General features: G+C 43.7%; 1 protein-coding gene across 1 annotated transcript in view; it reads left to right on the plus strand.

The window, feature by feature from the left end:
* Nucleotides 1-158: 158 nt before the first annotated feature.
* NMT1 (N-myristoyltransferase 1) overlaps nucleotides 159-19,589 on the plus strand; it is a 30,446-nt gene continuing 11,015 nt past the window's right edge. Inside the window, exons 1-3 of the mRNA XM_045489220.1 lie at nucleotides 159-332; nucleotides 11,558-11,666; nucleotides 14,189-14,333. Coding sequence (XP_045345176.1) covers nucleotides 202-332; nucleotides 11,558-11,666; nucleotides 14,189-14,333 — 385 coding nt within the window. The 5' untranslated portion in view covers nucleotides 159-201. The remainder of the gene's footprint in view (nucleotides 333-11,557; nucleotides 11,667-14,188; nucleotides 14,334-19,589) is intronic.

Below are 19,589 nucleotides of genomic sequence, written 5' to 3' on the forward strand. Positions count from 1 at the left end.
GCCTCCCACCCAGGACAGCCTCCCCTCATGATTTCTGGGTATTGTAGTCCACCTTGTTCCGGTTTCTAGGGAATGAGCTGTTCTCAGTTACGTCTCTCTTCACCCCCAAAACTACAAAACCCAGAATATACCGCAAGTTCCTCTCGTCCAATAGGAACCCCCCATGTAGTGAGGCGCGGAGGCCGGCTCTCGCAACTCAAGATGGCGGACGAGAGTGAGACAGCAGTGAAGCCGCCGGCACCTCCGCTGCCGCAGATGATGGAAGGGAACGGAAACGGCCATGAGCACTGCAGCGACTGCGAGAACGAGGAGGACAACAGCTACAGCCGGGGGTAACGATATCCTCGGAGTCCAATTCCCGTCCAGTCTCCCACAACCTGGGTCTCTGGGGTGCGGGGAAGTCACCGGGAGCTTAGTGTAACCCCACCCCCATATTCTTATTGGCTGAGACGTTGGGGTCCTGCCTGGCGATTGGTTGCTGTCTTTGTCATTTACCAGGGTGGGTGCTCAGTATATTAAGGGCCGGAGACATTCAGTACTTTTATTATATAAAAGTTCTTCTGTGTAATGTTCCACTCGTGTGCTTCATCTGCATTCAGGGAAAAGAGCGTGTTGGACGATGGTTTCAATGCACAACACGGGTCAATGTAACAGAACAGTTCAAAGGAACGTTACTTATAGAGGTGTGTGAACAACGTGATTAGCAATAAACGAATAATAAAATATTTCGCTGCAGTTCACCTTCAATGAGGAAATAAATCAGGCTGTACAAACCATAATTATGTTGTAAAATATCACTACAGGAGAAACTCAAAATACAAACTTACCTTATAAAACCCTACGTGTGATTACTGTATGGTAATGTTTTGATGTATTCGGTGCCCGTTGTTCCAAATAATCCATAAGTTTCCTGAACAATATATAATTAGATCCTGGATCTTTGCCCTGTTAACTTTGTGAAATAGCCTCAGAGCTTCAAGAAATTGAGTGATGTATCTTTGTCGGGGGGCTTGGAAATGGGTTTAATACTGCATCTCCTGAACTTTACAGTTTTGCCTACTAGTAACTATTTGTTACTTGGGCGGAAGAAATTCATCAGGCATTTCAATGTTGAGTTCTATTTCCAATCAGGTTTTGTTCTTATAAGCCACACCCTGTCATCCTTCTTTCTTCATATTGTTACAGTGGCTGGTGCTGAAGTTCACTGTGTCCCTGTCTGTCTACATTTACATACATGTTTTTTAGTGGAAAGTTATGTGTAATTTTGGGTGAGTCTGTGGTGGTCTGATTTAGTGTGTGTGTGTGTGTGTGTGTGTGTGTGTGTGTGTGATTGGTAGTCCCATTTTCATAGCCATGATGTCATTTGCAGTATTAACAGTCGTCCTGTAGGTAAAAGTAGGTTGAAATCTTTGGATAAACTTAAAAAAAAAAAATCTATTGCCTTGTAGAGATGGAAGAACAAAGGATTATTTAGGTAGTTTACAGTTTGCTTGTGATGAATCCTGGGGTTGAAAAGATCTAGCTTTTATGTTTTTTAACCAGGATTAAAAATCACAAGAAGAATGTAGAAAAAAAGAAAGTTTGTTAGATCTGGTTTTATAAGAGTGTGTTCTTTTGCTATAACTCACAACAGATAATAATGTAACAAAAGCCTTGAAACTTGAGATTCCTAAAAAAGAAAGCTTTTAAAGAGGAAATAGGAACAGGAAGAAGGGAAAGTGCAGCCCTCCTGAGTAGAAATCCTAATCATAGATGAGAGTTCTTGAATTCAAAAGTCATTTCAGAAGGCTTTTTCTTTGCTGTGTGTGTAGTCGCTTTTATTTTTCTCTGCTAAACTGTTGCCCTGACCAACATCTATAGCTCTCTAATTGGTTTAGTTCTCTATGATCTGTGAATCACTTTGCAAAACTGTTTGACAGAAAGTTCTGTTTTATTTATAGTACAACAAAGAGGTAACCTTAAAAAAGAACTTTGACGCTGTTTTGTTGTTATTGTTGTTGCACGTGCATATATGGTCTGGATGAACAAATTTATTAGCATCCCAAATCTAGAGGTCTGTGTAAATGAGTTTGGAGGTGGCAGGTGAAAAACAGAGGACCTAGCTTGGAGGACAGCCTACTTCTGACACTTGGAATCTAAGGTCAGATCTGAGGTCTTGAATCTGAGGAGTCAATATTTTCTTATTAATTGTCAGAGGAAATGATTTTGGGAAGAAGCAGTGTGGCACAGTGGGAAAAGCATGGATTTTGGGGTCATTCATACCTGGGTTCTAAGCCTGGTTCTGACACTTGACCTGTAACCTTGGGAAAGTTACTTAACCTCCAGTTGTAGGGATTAAATGAGATAACATCCAGAATGCAGCCTTGCCCCTCCCTCATGTTCTTTCTTCGTATCTTCTCCGGCCTCCTTCCCCCAGCTTGTGCTCTTATCCCATACCCTGTTGTTGTTGTGTACGTGGTGTTTTTTGTTTTTGTTTTTTTTTTTTTTTGTAGCTTTTATAACAGCAGTTAAATAACATGTGTCCAGTCCCTGCCTTACCTGACTGTAAGGTGCCTGAGTACAGGGACCATATCTTTGAGATGCCTGGCACTTAATGGGCATTAGTGAGTATTTGCTGAATGAACAAATGGCAAATGTTAAAATCATGGCTCAATGTTAGTGGAATTTCTCCTCTCTGAGGGGAAGAGTGTCAGATTTGTCTTACATACACACTTTCTTTCCCCAAATCAGTCTCACTGTAAGCCTTATGACAGTTTTCTGTGAACTGCTTACAGAAATCAGGGATCCTCTCATTTGCCCTGGAAAGTTTCCACTGTTTTGTTTTGTTTTTGTTTTTTGTTTTGGCTTCTTGAAATTTTTCTTGTCTTAATATCACTTAAAATGCTTTCAAAAGTGATGTAAAAATTGAAGGGGAACACCTCCTTTCGATGCTAATGAGTCTTAAATACAGTATGCAATAAAAGTTAATGATAGTTTAATCATTTTCTTAGGCCTTCCTTTTAGAAAGGGCTCACAGTACTTTACAGTAATGAAATAAGCTACGTTCGGGCACTGGAATAATAGGAAATACAGACATGCTAGTATCTTGTGTCCCTTTGTATATAAACTTAGTTCTTCACTTTTCTTATTATGTGTTTTTTCCATAATTTATAAATAAACATTTGATGCATATTAATTTCACATATGCATTGAAACACAAACGTGTGTTCACATGCCTACGTGCAAGGTATACGTATATATCTATATGTATCTGCAGTTTTTCTATCAGCTATGTTTTTAAAAATCTACTCGACAAAGGCAGGCGGCATTTCCTCCCCAGTTACTTGCCTGACATAAGTTACCCTGAGCAATCGAGAGAAGAGTCAGGCTAAAGATAATCTTAATGCTGTATCCCCCCTGCAGTTGACAGTTCATCTTGTTTGTTTTTAGTGAAAGGCTTTCCAAGAATTGTTATTAAAGGATAAACCTTATCAGCTAGCATTAGATTTTAGTTTTGGGTTAACAAACAAGTAAAGTTTATTTGGATGATTGGAACAGGAAAGGACTTTGATATTTTGTTCCTAGGATTCTTTTAGGATTTCTTTTGCAGTGTCATTGATACCTCTGAAATGCTGGTAAGTTGTCCCTTTGATAAGGGATGTCTCTTTCCTTGTCCAGCTTTCTTTCTCCATGGGGACAGGTTGAGATGAGTTCTTGTAAGTTTCCCTCACTGGTCCTGAGCTGTTATCCCTTACGAAGAAACTTAAGAGAAAACAGAGGGCTTTTTGCAAGGAAATGCCATAAAGCCAGCCTCTCTTGCTTTTGTTTTATTCTTCAGATTCTCCGAGAGTGGTTCTTTCCATATTTATTTGATGGCCTGTAGCTGCATCTAGCTCTTGGAAACAAGAAGTCTTTTAGGTCCCTTTTTCATAATTTCTCCCTTCAGCTTTTGGTTTTTCAAAACTAGATCAAAGCAGAAATGAAAAGAGAGACCTCATCACTGATATCAAATAAGTGTTCTAATTTTATTTCCCAATTAAGTGGCAATTAAAAAAGAAACTAATCAAGGGCTGCTTCAAAGAGAAGAGACTGGAAAGCAGAAGAAATGAAAAGTAAATGAGAGCCTATTTCAGGGAGACTGCTGCTGGTGGCAGACCAGTTTTGCTGATTTTTCACATTGTTTAACTCATGTGCTCACTCTGAAATTTCCCAGCTTTACCAAATCTGCAGTTAATCCTTCGCCTGCAGACTCCATAGATTTGGGGGCCATAGATGTAATAACTTTAGGAGGACCTTCTTCACTTGTTCTCTGTAACCTTGTCGGAAATCTCTACCCTGCAGGCGCCTCTTCTGATTCCTCAAGGAAGGTGCTGTTGGGATTGTTGCATTTAAGGCAACACAAAACATGATGTTCTCTAGTGAGAGCAGCCGCAATGGCAACAACAAAAAAGAAGCCAACTAATAAAATTCTTCGCCAGGGTCAGTTCTTGGTTGAAAATTTTTTCTGCTGCTGCTGACTTTGAGAGACAGCTGAGGGGGTTTCACTGTTGCTAAGTGTTTGATAAATGTTATCTGTGGACGCTGGTCACTGCACTAAGCCCTCTCCATGGATTATGTCATAACAGACTTCACTTACAAACACTGATTTAGCTTTTGTAGTGGCGCTTGAGATTTGCTTCTCTGCTTCCTTTGACACCCCTGGAGGATCCATTCTGAACTTGCTGGATTTCTTTCCCCCACCGCCTTGGTTTCTGCGTCCTGACTCTGCGGCAGTGTGAGTCCTGTCTTTGGGTCCATTCAGCAACCTGTGGACTTTCCCAGGCTAAGGATCCCGTTGGTGATGGAGATGGCCGGCCCCTTTAAACTCTTCTTAATGGATGAGTATCTCTTGCAGAGGCCATTCTAGTGGGTGAAGTTTCTGCCAGCATTGAGTCATTGCTCAGAAAATTACTGAAAGTGATCTCTGAACAGCATTTGATTCGACCTTGGAGTTGCCAGGTTACAGTCTGGCTCACCAAAGCAACCCAGAGGATGTGGAATTTACACTTCTCTCTCAATCCTGTTCTAAACAGCTTAGTATTTCAGAGCTTTTGTGACCCCTAAAGAAACCAGTTAACCTCCATGACAGGAACTGGCTCGTTCACCCTTAAAATTCTGGCTAACTGTCCCGGGAAGAACCGAGGATGGCAGTGCAAGCAATTTTTGTAATCTCTTCGTACAACCTGCTGTTCTTTTCACAGGCCTCCTGAAGTACCTTGATGGCAGTGCTAAAGTGTTTCAACTTTTCCCATCATCTAGGATTCACAGGCAGTTCTCTATATAAATAACTGATTGGTGGGACTCTGCAGAGTTTGGGGTGTTGCCTGCAGCCACAGCAGTGCAGAGGATAGGCATTTGATAGTGAGTCATGCCGTGTGGTTTCTTCTCGGGTGCCCTCGTATGCCACTTCATTCACCTCGTGGGCCTTTTGAGTACCAACAGGATTACTGGTGAACATATCACACCTCGTAAGTAAATTGATTTGCGGTAGGATTTCCTGAGATCCAAAAGTAGAATCAAAAGAATACTAGAGGCTAGGGTTTATTTAATAGGTTTCTGTGGAAATTTTGGATTTTGGCCCAAAGAATTAACTTCCAGTTTTTAGGGGTAGAAAGTAAGTGACGAAAAGTTGTGAATTTTATTTTCAGAACCTTTTTTTTCTTTGCTCTCCTGGTAAAAACTAAACCCATGGTCTGTGCTTAAGACCTTGGAACCATTTGAAACAGTTTCACTGGCACTTTCTTGTTTTAACTTTCCTAGGAATAGGACAGATCTGAAGGAGGGAGAAGATGACAAATAAGGAAGTTGATAATTTAATAAGAAAGTCGATTGTTTAAAATCTCAACCAGTGGCTCAAAAGAGCACAGCGTCTCTGCTCCTTTCATAGAATATTAACACAGCTGTTCTATGGAAAAATTACTGGAGATGTTTTGCTGACCCTCTTTTGGGCTCTAGCTTTTCAGGGTTTTATTTTAGTCTGTTATGCTGGAAAGCAGCAGTCAAGCACATCATTTGTTGAACTGTTAACTGCACTCGGCACGACTGGAGGTGCTGTAGGAAGCAGCTGTATAAGATATCCCTTGCTCAGGAAATTCTTAATCTTATTGGGAAGGTAGGGAGCAACACATTATATGTAGAGTATTAAGTTGTTTGGGAGATCATAATCTTAGGTATCAGTGAGAGCTAGGGTAGTCAGAGGAGGCTTTCTAAATAAAGCAGGGCTCAGTTTCCTCCTTGCCTTTAATACGTGCTCCTCTGATCCACAGAAATTTGTTTTAGGGCCCTGGGTGATGAAATGGTGTTCTTTTGGCTTTGGAGGAGTCTCACATAAGTTCCCATAGAAACAAGACTCTAGTGTTTGGGAAGGAATGGTCCGAGTCTTTCAAGATTGGTGGCTCGTCCCTGGGTACCAGTTGGTTAGTTGATGACCAGTTTGTCTCATGTCTCTGGGCCTTGGTTTCCTCTCCTGTAAACAGCAAGTTAAGCCTGGTGGCCCTGAGATTTCTTCCAGCTCTGGTGGCTGAGCTTGCAGTCACCCACAAGAACAGCTTTCTGTTCCCTCCTGCCACACACCTTTGAGTGGATTTTGTCACCCACTTTGTGTGGATTTTGAGTAGATTTTGTCACTCCTGCCACCCAGGATGGAGAAGGGGCCTGCATTATGAACCGTTCCTGCTTGTGGCATTATCTGGAAGTTCTGTGCTCCTGCTGCTCATTTGTCAGCCTGCCCCTCCCTCCCACCCACTCATACATCCTGGCACTGCATTCTGTTTCTAGAAATCAGCACTAAGGCTCATTCTCTATTCCCTCCCTGAGCTCTGACTTTATACTAGAGCATCCGTAGGGTTTCTGTGTTTGAACTGAGAATATCTTGGCCTTCATTAAAATATGACATTTCTTGGAGTGCCTGCCTGGTTCAGTCGGTAGAGCATGCAACTCTTGATCTTGGGGTCATGAGTTCGAGCCCCGTGTTGGGCACAGCGCCTACTTAAATTAAAAATATATGTATTTTAAGGTTATTTATTTATTTTGAGAGGGAGCGAGAGAGACGAGCAGGGGAGGGACAGAGTGAGAGAGAGAGAGGGAGAGGGAGAATCCCAAGCAGGCTCCTGTGCTGTCAGCCCAGAGCCTGATGCGGGGCTCAGTCCCACAAACTGTAAGATCATGACCTGAGCCAAAATCAAGAGTTAGACGCCTAATCGACTGAACCACGCAGGCACCCCATTAAAAAAATGTTTTTTAATGACATTTGAAAAATAATTTTTTTTAACATTTATTTATTTTTGGGAGACAGAGCATGAGCAGGGGCGGGGGTGCAGAGAGTGGGAGACACAGAATCCGAAGGAGGCTCCAGGCTCCTAGCTGTCAGTACAGAGCCTGACCTGGGGCTTGAACTCATCAACTGTGAGATCATGACTTGAGCCGAAGTCTGATGCTCAACTGACGGAGCCACTCAGGCGCCCCTTTAATTTTTTGATTGCTGTCTTCCCTGTTCTGGCTAATTCTGCTAATTCATCCCATATTCACTAGGGTTGGTCTTGAGCTTATCAACTTTAGAATGTAAACTTTAAAATTTTTATGTGAACTCTTATGTCCGTTTCCATTGTAGGGACCCCCTTCCCCCAGGAAGGCAAATTTCACTAACTCTTTCCTCATTATTTTGGAACCAAATAAGCCAAAGTTGGACTTTGATTTTTGTATTCTGTGGTTCTGGCCCATCTCTTTGGAGTGCGTTAAGGTGACTGGCAGGTTTAGCGAGCTCTCTGAGATTTGTTGCAATTTGCAGAATCCCTAGATGTCCTGGGATGCGTAGCAACTGGGTATGGCCCTCAGGTCCCTTTTTAAATGATTCTGAATTCTTAGAGAAGGACTAGCCTGCTTCAGTGGGGTCCTCTGATTTGGTTCTCCCCAAATCCACATTGAAGCTATTCTCTGAAATGGTATTGGCTTCTTAGGACACTTCTTGAAGACTTACAAGGCCTCTGAGCTTGGTTTCTTATGAATAGTTAAAATTGCTATAATCAGCTTGAAAACTAACCCTTTGGAAACCCTTTGGATTTCTTTGGAAATCTCTTCTCTGAGTCCATTGTCATCCTGTCTGGGCTGTTGACTGTAAGACCATGGTGAGCTCATAATGTGTTCTCATGGATAGAGCTCGGTACCTGGCAGCTCAGTGAAAATGACTCTTCTCGCTTTTAACTTTCCTTTGTTCTTCATCTGTCTGTATGCTTGACGTACAAGTTGAAACAGGATTGTCGCTCAGTAGGTACATGTGCAAATTCAAGGCTGTACAAGGGAAATGAAGTTTGCTCTCTGGTTGTAGTTTGAGTCTTAGAGTTTGTCAGACATGTATGTTGGTGATGCATAAAACAGAACAAGTGCTCAGTCTAAGATCCTTCCACAAAAATGGGGTCCGTGAGGCCATGGTTACACAGAAGTGTCTGCACTGAATAGCAGAGCAAAAGCAGGAAGATAGTTTTTAAGTGATTCTGCATTCTTGTAAAGATTTCTAAAGTTGGAGGAAGTAATCTCTTCTATTTTCCTTACGTGAAACTGTGTTTAGTAAGTTGGTTAATACACAGCACTTCTTCACCATGACCTTTTTTATCCACAGAACTTTTGAAAAAATATTTTTTATGGTAATTCATAGACAGGAACTAGGGAACTCATTCCATAAGCTGAAATGAATGAGGACTTACAAATTGTATCAACAGTGGGATACTGCTTTGTTTCCTAAATCAACCAGCTTTTAAACCTCATAATGCTTTATATAATCTTGAGAATGAAGCGAGAGTATGTCTGGAATTTAAAAAGCACTTAAAGTTGTTATAGGCTGCAAATAGGCCTGTATATGATAACATCATTGAATTATTAAGTGGAAAATTTTTTCTTTAGGCCATAAATGACTTCCTGGTTAATGTTCTTTGCCATGGCCTTGAGGGTTTTGCTGAGCATCTGGTTTTAAGGAGTTCACCTTATCCCCCCTCTGAATTTTATTGGTCTTTCTTTCATGTTATGCATTCTGTGTCTCATTAAGATAATACCTAGAGGGGTGCCTGCGTGGTTCAGTTGGTTAAGCCTCCGACTCTTGGTTTCGGCTCAGGTCATGATCTCACAGTTTTGTGAGTTCGAGCCCCACGTTAGGCTCTGTGCTGACCCTGCAGAGCCTGCTTGGGATATTCTCTCTCTCTCTCTCTCTCTCTCTCTCTCTCTCTGCCTCTGCCCCTCCTCTGCTCATGCTCTCTCTGTCTCTCTCAAAATAAATAAAACAAAATTAAAAAAAAAAAAAAAGATAATACCTAGGAGTTACACTTGCATCCTGATTTCATGACCTTACCCTTGGACTAAAGTAACCTCCAGCCTTTGGTAGACCTGACTCCGTAGTCTCCCTATGTCAAGGGCATTGAGAGGCCTGGCAGATGGGTGTAGGCAGTTATCACAGAGCAGGGCAAGGTGAGAGTGAATGAGCTAGTTGGGAACTGAAGGCTCTGGGCCTGAAAAGTTGGGCTTGATACATTCCAGGATAAGAGGCTGCTGTCACTGTAGGCTTTCTAGCATGGGAAGGACACACTTTCTACCATGGAAACCCTTTTCACAGAGGTAAGTCCCACAGCTGAACAGAGTTTAGGATGATGTAGAAAGATTATGAAGTCAGGGAGATCCAGGAAAGGCTGGAGGTAACTTTTGTCCACATATAAGGTCATGAAGTCTAGACGCCAGTGCTCCTACGTCTCCAACAGGAAATGGCAGCACGTGGCTGTAGGTTGCCTTCTCCCTCTACAGTACCACTTGCTGTGAGAGGAAAATTAATATTCATAATCACCCCAAGGCATTTAAGACCAGGAAGACTTTCTGAATTACAAAATAAAGCTTAGATGGAATTTGCCATGATGGCATGGAAAACATTTTATGCTATTTTAATTCTTTGAAAATTGATTATCTAGAATATAAAGCAAACCCCTGCGCTTAGCTGATCCTGCAGATTAGGGCTCAGTGTAGTCTCGGGTGGGACTGCTCATTTTGAGTTTTTAATGGAAGATTTCCAACGAAGATGGTAGGGTCGCCTTAGGCATCGCTCCCAGGCTGACAATGCCAAAATCAGTTTAGACATGGCAGACGCCAGCCATAGGTGACCCATGCACAGCACGGGTTTAAACCACATGGGTCCGCAAACTTGTAACGGTACAGCACTCTCCATGTGTTTTCCTTAGGATTTCCTTGACAATGTTTTCTTTCTTTTTAGCTTACTTTATTTTAAGAATACAGTGTATAATACACATAAGTACAAAATCTGTGTTAATTGACTTTATGTTATCAGTAAGGCTTCTCATCAACAGTAGGCTATTAGTAGTTAAGACTTTGGGGAATTGAAAGTTGCATGCAGATTTTTGACTGTGTGGGAGATTGGCACCCCTAACCCCTATGTCGTTCGAGGGTCAACTGTACAACCATAATGAGCAAAGCTAGATGCAAAGCGAGCCTTAAAATTCACCCATAAAATAAAGGAAACCCAATACAAAGATAAAATAAAGGAGACCCAATACAAAGATAAAATAAAGGAAACCCAGAAATCAAAAAGAATTGGGACAAAATATTAGGGAGCAAATGAATGGAAAATGTCAAAGAAGCCCAGTATAGTACATGATTTGTGTGTCAGTGAAGATATTGATAGAAAACAATGTTAAAAGGCTGTAGGAGACGGTTAAATTTGGCTAAGAGACTGTTTTTGCTGCATTCGTTGGGTGTGTCACGCAGAGGGAAACAGCACAAGGAAGTCGCCTTTAGTAGGCTCACAGGCATGTTTCATGTAATCTCTTTGTGGCAGGAGTGGCTGGGTGCTTCATTGTTGCTTTCCCCAGATCCCCAGTACTGGGTTTTGCCAGTTCTGGGTAATCACACAGCCTGAACCAGCTGATCGTCGTCCTCTGTCCTGCAGGCTTGATGTAGGCAGTTCTCGCGATTGTCTTCCTGGCTTGGACACAGATCGTAGCAACGCAAAACTGCCTTTTTCCTCGTTCCTTCCTCCCTTTCCAGCACCGCCTTGAGCTTTAGATCCAGCTGGGGAAGCTCACTAGACCAATTGCAGTGGGAGGGTGGGAGTGGGGGTGAGGAAGCTTTCCAAAAAGACTGCTATGGGCTGTCATCATTTTAAATTCAGGGCTGTAAGGAAGTATTGGTGGTATGAATGCCCTGCTAACAATTCATTCGCCTCTGGAGCCAGCACTCTGGCAATCTGGAGAAAAAACACACATAAAATAGAAACAAGAATTGAAAAGTTCCTTCCAAACAAATAGGACGTTTCTTGCGCAGGCCCCCCTCCCACCCCACTCCCACCACCCCCAGAGCTGGTGGGAGTGAGGAGAGCTGTGTCCGCTGGTGTCCTCCAAATGCCCCTTTGGGACCTGGATTCTCTGGTCTGCTTCTGAAGCCAACAGGCCTGATTAAGGAAGGTCTGGCTCCACAGAACGCTCTTTGTCAGTGTGGCTCAAAACAGATGATTTTTAAAAAACCCTGCATCAGTATTTACTTTGTCTTACAGTGGTTTGAGTCCAGCCAATGACACTGGAGCCAAAAAGAAGAAAAAGAAACAAAAAAAGAAGAAAGAGAAAGGCAATGAGACAGATTCAGCCCAGGATCAGCCTGTGAAGGTAACAAGGAGGCTCTGTTTTCTTGGACTGAGAGAGTTGCTTTTTCAGACTGAAGAGTTTGGGGGTGAATGTATAGGAACAATTCTGATTGACAGTCTCCACTGGCATTACTTCAGGATGGAGGAGTTGGACCCCCCTGCTGCCCTCTGCTGCCCTAGACCTAGGTGATGAAACTTCTGTCCGTACCTTAAAAGATGCAGCAGGTTAGACACTGACCCCCAGGCATGTTGCCCCCTCAGTATGTACAGGTACAGATAGCTGCATGTGGTGCTGTGCTAGGTGCCATAGAGCACTTCCGTCGGAACGGCCTCTGCCGCCTCGAGCAGTGGTTCTCAGTCTTTTCTGTCTCAAGTCCTTGCCAGTGGGAGAAGAAAAGGCCTGTTCTTTTGAAGGCCAACCTTTATACATTGCAAGCATTCTCTTAGCGCCACGGTCATTGTAACGGAACCTGTGAGTCCCACAGTTGAGAACCACTGGCCTAGACCTTACAAACCTAAGACTGACACACTGACCTGAAATTCAGAAGTATGGGGAGGGATTGGTTGGTTTCTTAAAAGAACAACATTACAAAACAACACAACACAACACAACACCAGCACCTTTTATTTCAGGTGAAGTGCTGCCCCCTTCCGAGTAGACCCCAGGAGAAGCTTAAACATATAATTCCTCTCTACGAATTGCCTCCAAAACAGTGTCTAACCCTCACAAGGAATCCAGTCTCGCTCCAGTATACCCACTGTGTTTTGTGCCACAAATGTCACGCTCCATCTTGAATCTCCTACGTAATTGAGAAATGGCTTCAAGTAATTTTTTTACCATTCTCAATATCAAATCCACTATGAAAAAAAAAAACACACCCCACCGTTATTGACCACCGTGTTGGCCAGGTTCTTGCCCGGTGCTTCATTTAAATTAACCCCAAACCTTCAACATCCCTACTAGGGAGGTGGGGGTCTTCCTCGTTTTTAAGATGAGAGCAGTGGCTCAGCCACATCTCTGGGTCAGGGATTCTAGCCCAAGCCCGTGATTTGGCTTTAGACACTTTTGTTTCATTGTTTGTCTGGGGGTGGGTATTTAGAAGACTCCAGGGGGATTTGAGCTCGAGCATGTATCAGAGTGATTCACTTTGAAATTAGAAATATTTAACAAAACACCGTTTACACAGCACCTGCATGCTCGAGCAGGTAGCAGTGAAGAATCTAGGAAAAACAATAAGACGGAGAAAATGAAAATCACTCGTAGTCCTGTCTCCAGGAAAGATGCACTGTAAACATGTTCGTTTATGTTCTCCCTGTCCTCTATCTAAATGGGAAAAGAAAACAGTAAAGTAAAAATATCAGAAGAAATTATGAGTATTTTTATATAATCGTAAGCCCAACATAAGACCCAGAAACCATAAGAGAAAAATTGACAAATTTAAAACTTTTCTGTAAAAGTTAAAAAGATAAACAACAGGCTGGAAAAATATTTGTAGTACATGAACCAGTTTAAACTAATGAAATGAGTAGGCGGTTTACAAAATTAAAACTGTTCCATCAGTGTATGAAAAGATGGTTAAATTCACAATGAATGAAAGAAAATTAAAGTAATATTTTTTTATCTCCTAGATTGGTAGAGTTTTAAGATTTGGCAAATCTTAATGATGAGGGTAAGGAGAAACGTGCTCACTTGGTTATTAATTGATATTAGTTAAATGAACACACTGTTCATTGTGCTATTAGTTGATACTCTGTTTTTAGAGAGCCAGTTGATGATATATAATTTCAAATGTGCATATCCTTTGACCCAGCACGCCTTTCTCTTAGGCTTTCTCCTACAGAAATATGTATCCCAGTGAACAAAAATAGATGTACAAGAAGGTTCATTACAGCATTGTGTGTAAAGCTGAAGAACAAAACCACAGAAATGCCCATCGGTGAGAGACTCACTGAATATACTATGGTCCAGGCACACAAAGTGGACTCAGTTGTTAGAATAAGCAGGTCTGTGTGTCCACATGGAAGGGTCTCTAAGACATCGTGTTTAAAGAACAGCTTGTAGAATAATACCATATGATCCAGTTCTAGTTTTTGAAAAGTGTGTGTGTGTGTGTGTGTGTGTGTGTGTTTGGAGCTTGCATGCAAAAAAGCCTGAAATTATATTTGCCTCTTTTCACCCTACCTCCTAAATTAAGACTGTTGATGACAAGGATTATATTTAAGGGGTGGGTTTGTTGTTTTTTTACTCTGTATGTTTTACACATTTCTGCATTGTTTGAAATTTGACACTGAGCACGTATTCCTTTTGCCATCAGACATCATGAGACCAAGAAGGAGAAACCCAGTGGGAAGCACCCACCTTTCAAATAGCCCATCGCCAACCACTCTTTTCCCAGTTGTCGTATGACACCTGACCTCTGGGATTGGGATGGAGGAACCACGCCCCTTCCTTGAGTTGCACCCCTTAACTACTGAATTAGTGATTAATCAAAAGTGCTTGTTAACATAATGGGCCTTTTCTCTCCCCAACTTTGTCTTGTCCAGATGAACTCTTTGCCAGCAGAGAGGATCCAGGAAATACAGAAAGCCATTGAACTGTTTTCAGTGGGTCAGGGACCTGCCAAAACCATGGAGGAGGCTAGCAAGCGAAGCTACCAGTTCTGGGACACGCAGCCTGTCCCCAAACTGGGTATGTATGTGCTTTCTTCCCCTGGTGAGGGCGATGGATGTATCTTAGCCGTGCGTAGGATGCCTTGCTGAATCTGTGAGGGAGGACAGTAGAGTCCTGGACTTCCTTCGTGGTTATTTTTAGAAGGTGGTCTTTAAAATGTAGTATAGAAATGACTAGGGGTGCCTGGCTGGCTTATTCGGTTAAGCATCCTACTCTTGATTTTAGCTCAGGTCTTGATCTTAGGGTCATTCGTGAGTTCAAGCCCCAAGTTGGGCTCCACGCTGGGTGTGGAGCCTACCTTTTTTTTTTTTATAATGTTTATTTATTTTTGAGAGAGCAAGCACAAGCAGGGGAGGGCCAGAGGGGGAAGGAGGGGACAGAGGATCTGAAGAAGGGTCTGTGCTGACAGCAGAGAGCCTGACTCAGGGCTCGAACTCACAAACCATGAGATCATGACCTGAGCTGAAGTCAGACGCTTAACAGGCACTTAACCAGGCATCCCTGGATTGGAGCCTACTTTAAAAAAAAAAAGGAATGGAAAAGACTAATGTTCAGAGACCTTACTATTTCACAGGAGTTCATGTTGAGAACAAATACTGATTCTTTTAGTCCATTGTTATTTACTGTAAGTCACAAAGAAAAACAGTATATTGGCACACGGTCAGTGGAGATGTGTGCCTATGGGTCTGTCTTCCCACAAAGAGTTTTACAGAGGGGCTGTCTTGTTTATCCGGGCAGATGTCTCATCCTGGGTTGGGCTGCGTCCCCAGCCTCTTCCCTTTGTCAGCCAGTGCATGCTTACCAACTGCAGATAATTTTGACATTTGCTTAACCACAATTGTTCAACCCCTGGAAATACCCTGTGCAGGTTTGGTTGGCTCTTTAAAACAGCTATACTGAACTCTGAAAGGGGTGGGACAGGCAGAAAATGTAAAGAGATGACATAACAGGCGAGTTAGAGATTCCTGCTGAGACCAAGCCACAGCTAACGTTGATGGCTAACTTCAGATGCTGCTGTTGACAAAAAGTTTCTGGAGTGGTTACATTACAATTCTGGGCCCGATTTCTATTTTCTCTGTGACTGAGAAAGTAAGTATGTTGAAAAAACGTGGGTTCAGATACCAAATGTAAGTGGCCTTCAGGTTGTGCATGTTACTGATCGCCTCCAGAATATTTGGTGTGGAGGAGGGGGCAGGGGCAGGGTAGTGCCAGAGACTGGAGAGGGGAGAGGGGAGAGGGGAAAGGGGCAGCTGGAATGGATAACGGGGGTTATCTATTCCAGAGGTGGGAAGTATGCAACACGGGGAGGTGCTACTCAAAGTGTGATCCTCAGGCCAGCAGAGTGGGCATTGCTTAAAAGCTTATAGACATGCAGACTCTGAGGCCTCACCCCAGACCTGTGGAGTCCGAACTTGCAGGGGATTTGTGTCCACTTTGGAAGTTTCAGAAACTACTCTAGAGCAGATGCAGTTCTTGGACAGTGTAATCATAATCCAGAAGCAAGCTGAGGTGTGCCCCTCAGGGGGTGGAAAGCAAAAACACTGCCTGGATGGTGAGGAGCGGTGAATCAGCAGCGGGCATTATTCTAGAACCCTGTCCTGACCCACCTGCTTGTCTGTCAGGCTGCCCAGGTCAGCCAGGTCCCAGGCCCACTGGCTAAGCCCTCCAAGAAGGCTTTGGATCACAGCAATGCTGTTACTAGGGCATTACTAGGAACGGGTCCCAGGGACTACTCCCCACCAAGGAGTAGGAAGAATGCAGACAGCAGCACACTCCGCCTCTGAGTGAGATGCACGACAGCATTTTGTGGTGGCTGCCAGGCATCCTGGCCCAGTTTTCAGATGGGGCTTGGGGGTTTTGGTCTGGTTTTATTCTTCATTAGGAATTTGCAAATGGGTAACTTAGCTTCATTCTTCATAGACATGGAACCCGGTAAAGAGGTAAATTGAGATCCATGGACTTCTGTTCCTCATTAGTCCTGTCACACTGTGTTGTTTGCCTCAGTTTCTCCTCCTGTAAATTTAGAGAGTGCTCCAAGGGTTGTCAGAAAGTTCACGAGAAAGCCACACATTTGCTCCTGAGAGCTTCCTGACACTTTCAGGAAGGTGGAGCGAGGTCAGCTGTATTTCTTCTGGGTGTGCCTTCTGGGCCATCTACAGTGTGGGGTGCTGGGGAAGGGCCGGTGCCCTGAGCACCTGACCAGTCTGCCTTTCAGGTCCACGGTCAGGCCCAAATGAAGGATTCCGTTGTTTTAGTGAGTTAGCCTGGCAGAAAGCACCACATTACAGGCTTCGGTCGGTCGTGTGGCTGACATGTCAGCCTAGTTCTTCCAAGTATCCTGAGGGTAGTGCGATTTACAGCTTCTTGCTGTAAGCCCCACTGAGGTGGGGCCAGTGATCATGCCTATCAAGTGTACTGTTTACTCCCCACCTTGTTGGGAGAGGTAAGATTAGGTTGTATTCCACTGAAGAGACCTGGAATTCTTGAGAAGTTTACAGCCATCCTAAGTTCACCACAAAGGGCCTTCTAAATAGCATGTTTTAGGCTGTGTGACCGTTCTGTGTTCCCAAATACAAGCATAACTCTGTTCCCAAATAAACTTTTCAGATCACGTCCTTCTACTTTTTCAAAGTCCCCACTTTCCCACTGTAGTACAGGCATGTGGAACCCTCTCTTTTCCCCCTCATCTCCGTGGATTGGAATCTTGTCACTCTTAGGTTAGTTTTAATTTTTTTTTATGTATTTAATGTGTTTTAAGATTTTATTTATTAAAGAATGTATTTGTAATGTTTATTCTTTTGAGAGAGAGAGAGCGTGCGAGCAGGGGAGGGGCAGAGAGAGAGGGAAACACAGACTCTGAAGCAGGCTCCAGGCTCTGAGCTGTCAGCACAGAGCCCAACATGGGGCTGGAACTCACGAACCACGAGATCGTGACCTGAAACAAAGTTGGACGCTTAACTGACTGAGCCACCCAGATGCTCCTTAAAGATTTTATTTTTAAGTAACCTTTACACCCAATGTGGGGCTAGAAGTCACAACCCCGAGATCAAGAGCCACATGCTCTACGGACTGAGTCCACCAGGTGTCCCTTAGATTAGTTTTTATAAGTAGCTACCCAAGGGAGGACTTGGACTTGTACGTAGTTTCTCTGGGCTCTGAGAGAGAAGCCTCCCCACTCTTACCTTCATCCATGCCCTGTTCGTTTGGTTTAAAGTCTCCCAAATTTGGGGGTGCCTGGGTGGCTCAGTTAAGCGTCCAACTTTGGCTTGGGTCACGATCTTGCAGTTTGTGGGTTCGAGCCCCGTGTCGGGCTCTCTGCTGTAAGCTCAGAACCCTCTTGGGATCCTCTGTCCCCCTCTCTCTCCCTGTCCCACTCACACATGAGCACACACACTGTCTCTCTCTCTCTCTCTCAAAAATGAGTAAACATTTAAAAATAAGATAAAGTCTCTGCACGCCTGGGTGGCTCAGTCGGTTAAGCGTCTGACTTCAGCTCAGGTCATCATCTCATGGTTTGTGAGTTTGAGCCCTACGTCGGGCTCTGTGCTGGCAGCTCAGAGCCTGGAGCCTGCTTCAGATTCTGTGTCTCATTCTCTCTTCCCCTCCCCCACTTGTGCCCTGTCTCTATCAAAAATAAATAAATGTAAAAAAAAAATTAAAAAAAAAATAAGATAGTCTCCCAGATCTCACATTCTTTGTTTCCGAGTCCTTCATGGTTGCTGCATTGTGTGGTTTTGAATCTTTGATGTTGGAAGACAGAACGTTGTGGGGAAAGGGTACAGAAAGAAACCCCCTGAAAATCCAGGGTTTTCTTTTTTAAAGTTTCCAGCATCCTCAGTTGGCTACTTGGTTTGGGTGGTCTAGAGATCATTGGCTGCACTCCCAGCATGCTCTGAGGCAGCCTTCCACACCGACGCAGCAGGAGGCACTCAAGAGCCCTGAGAAGCTGGAGGATAGGTCACTCCCTGCAGGTGGAAGCCTTGAAGCTAGGCTGGCAGGAGAACATTGCAGGAGGCTATGGCCACTTCTGCGCTTCGTTGGCACCCTAGACTGTGAAGCTTTCTGAGTATTTCCTGTAACTCTGCTTTGTCAGCTATGTCTCGAAGATATCAAACAGCCTTGAGGCAACCTGGGAGAACTGGTTTGTCATTGTCGGGGGCCCTCATCTTGCTGGGTGGCAGGTGCCCTGATGATGAGGACCTACGCTGTTGTATTCATCAGCTCCCACCCCAGAACTGGCACATTCTGGTACTCCATGAACACGTGATGAAGGAGTGAATAGAAATGCTTGTTGCTTAGAGTGCCTAGTAACCAGCATAAGTGAAAAGATTTAGCCTTTTTTTTTTTAATGTTTATTTTTGGGAGAGAGCGAGAGAGAGAGCGTGAGCAGGGGAGGGTCAAAAGAGAGAGAGGGAGACCTAATCTGAAGCGGGCTACAGGCTCTGTGCCATCAGCACAGAGCCTGACGCAGGGCTTAAACTCACAAGCCGTGAGTTCGTGACCTGAGCCCAAGTCGGATGCTTACCCGAGTAAGCCATCCAAGTGCCCCTATTTTTTTTAAGTAAGCTCCACATTCAGTATGGAGCTCAATGTGGGGCTTGAACTCATGACCCAAGATCAAGAGTCAGACACTTGGGGTGCCTGAGTGGTTCATTTGGTTAAGCGTCTGACTCTTGAATTTGGTTCAGGTCTTGATCTCATGGTTCTTTTTTTTTTTTTTTTTTTTTGCTTATTTCAAAGTTTTTTGTTTTTTGTTTTTAATTTATTTTGAGAGACACAGAGCTTGAGCTGTGGAGGGATGGAGAGAGAGACAGAGAGAGAGAGAGAGAGAGAGAGAGAGGACGGATATCCCAAGCAGGCTCTGTAGAGTCAGCACAGAGCCCGATGTGGGGTTCGAGCCCATGAAACCCATGAAATCATGACCTGAGCTGAAATCAGGAGTTGGACGCTCAACCAACTGAGCCACCCAGGTGCCCCATGATCTCACGGTTCTTGGGTTCAAGCCCTCCATCGGGCTCTGTGCTGACGGCACGGGGAGCCTGCTTAGGGTTCTTTTTCCCTCTCTCTGCCCCTCCCCTTCTGGCACGGGCATGCTCATTCATTCTCTTTCTTTTTCTCTCTCTCTCAAAATAAATAAATATTAAAAAAAAAATCGGATGCTTAACCGACTAAGTCACCCAGGTACCCCTTGAGATTATTGTAGTACAGTGGGGAAGACCACCACTATCTTGTCCATGGAAATCATTTAGAAAAAAATAAAAAGATTCTGAAGTT

The sequence above is a fragment of the Leopardus geoffroyi genome, chromosome E1, assembly GCF_018350155.1.
Source record: "Leopardus geoffroyi isolate Oge1 chromosome E1, O.geoffroyi_Oge1_pat1.0, whole genome shotgun sequence".
NCBI classification, from domain to species: Eukaryota; Metazoa; Chordata; class Mammalia; order Carnivora; family Felidae; genus Leopardus; species Leopardus geoffroyi.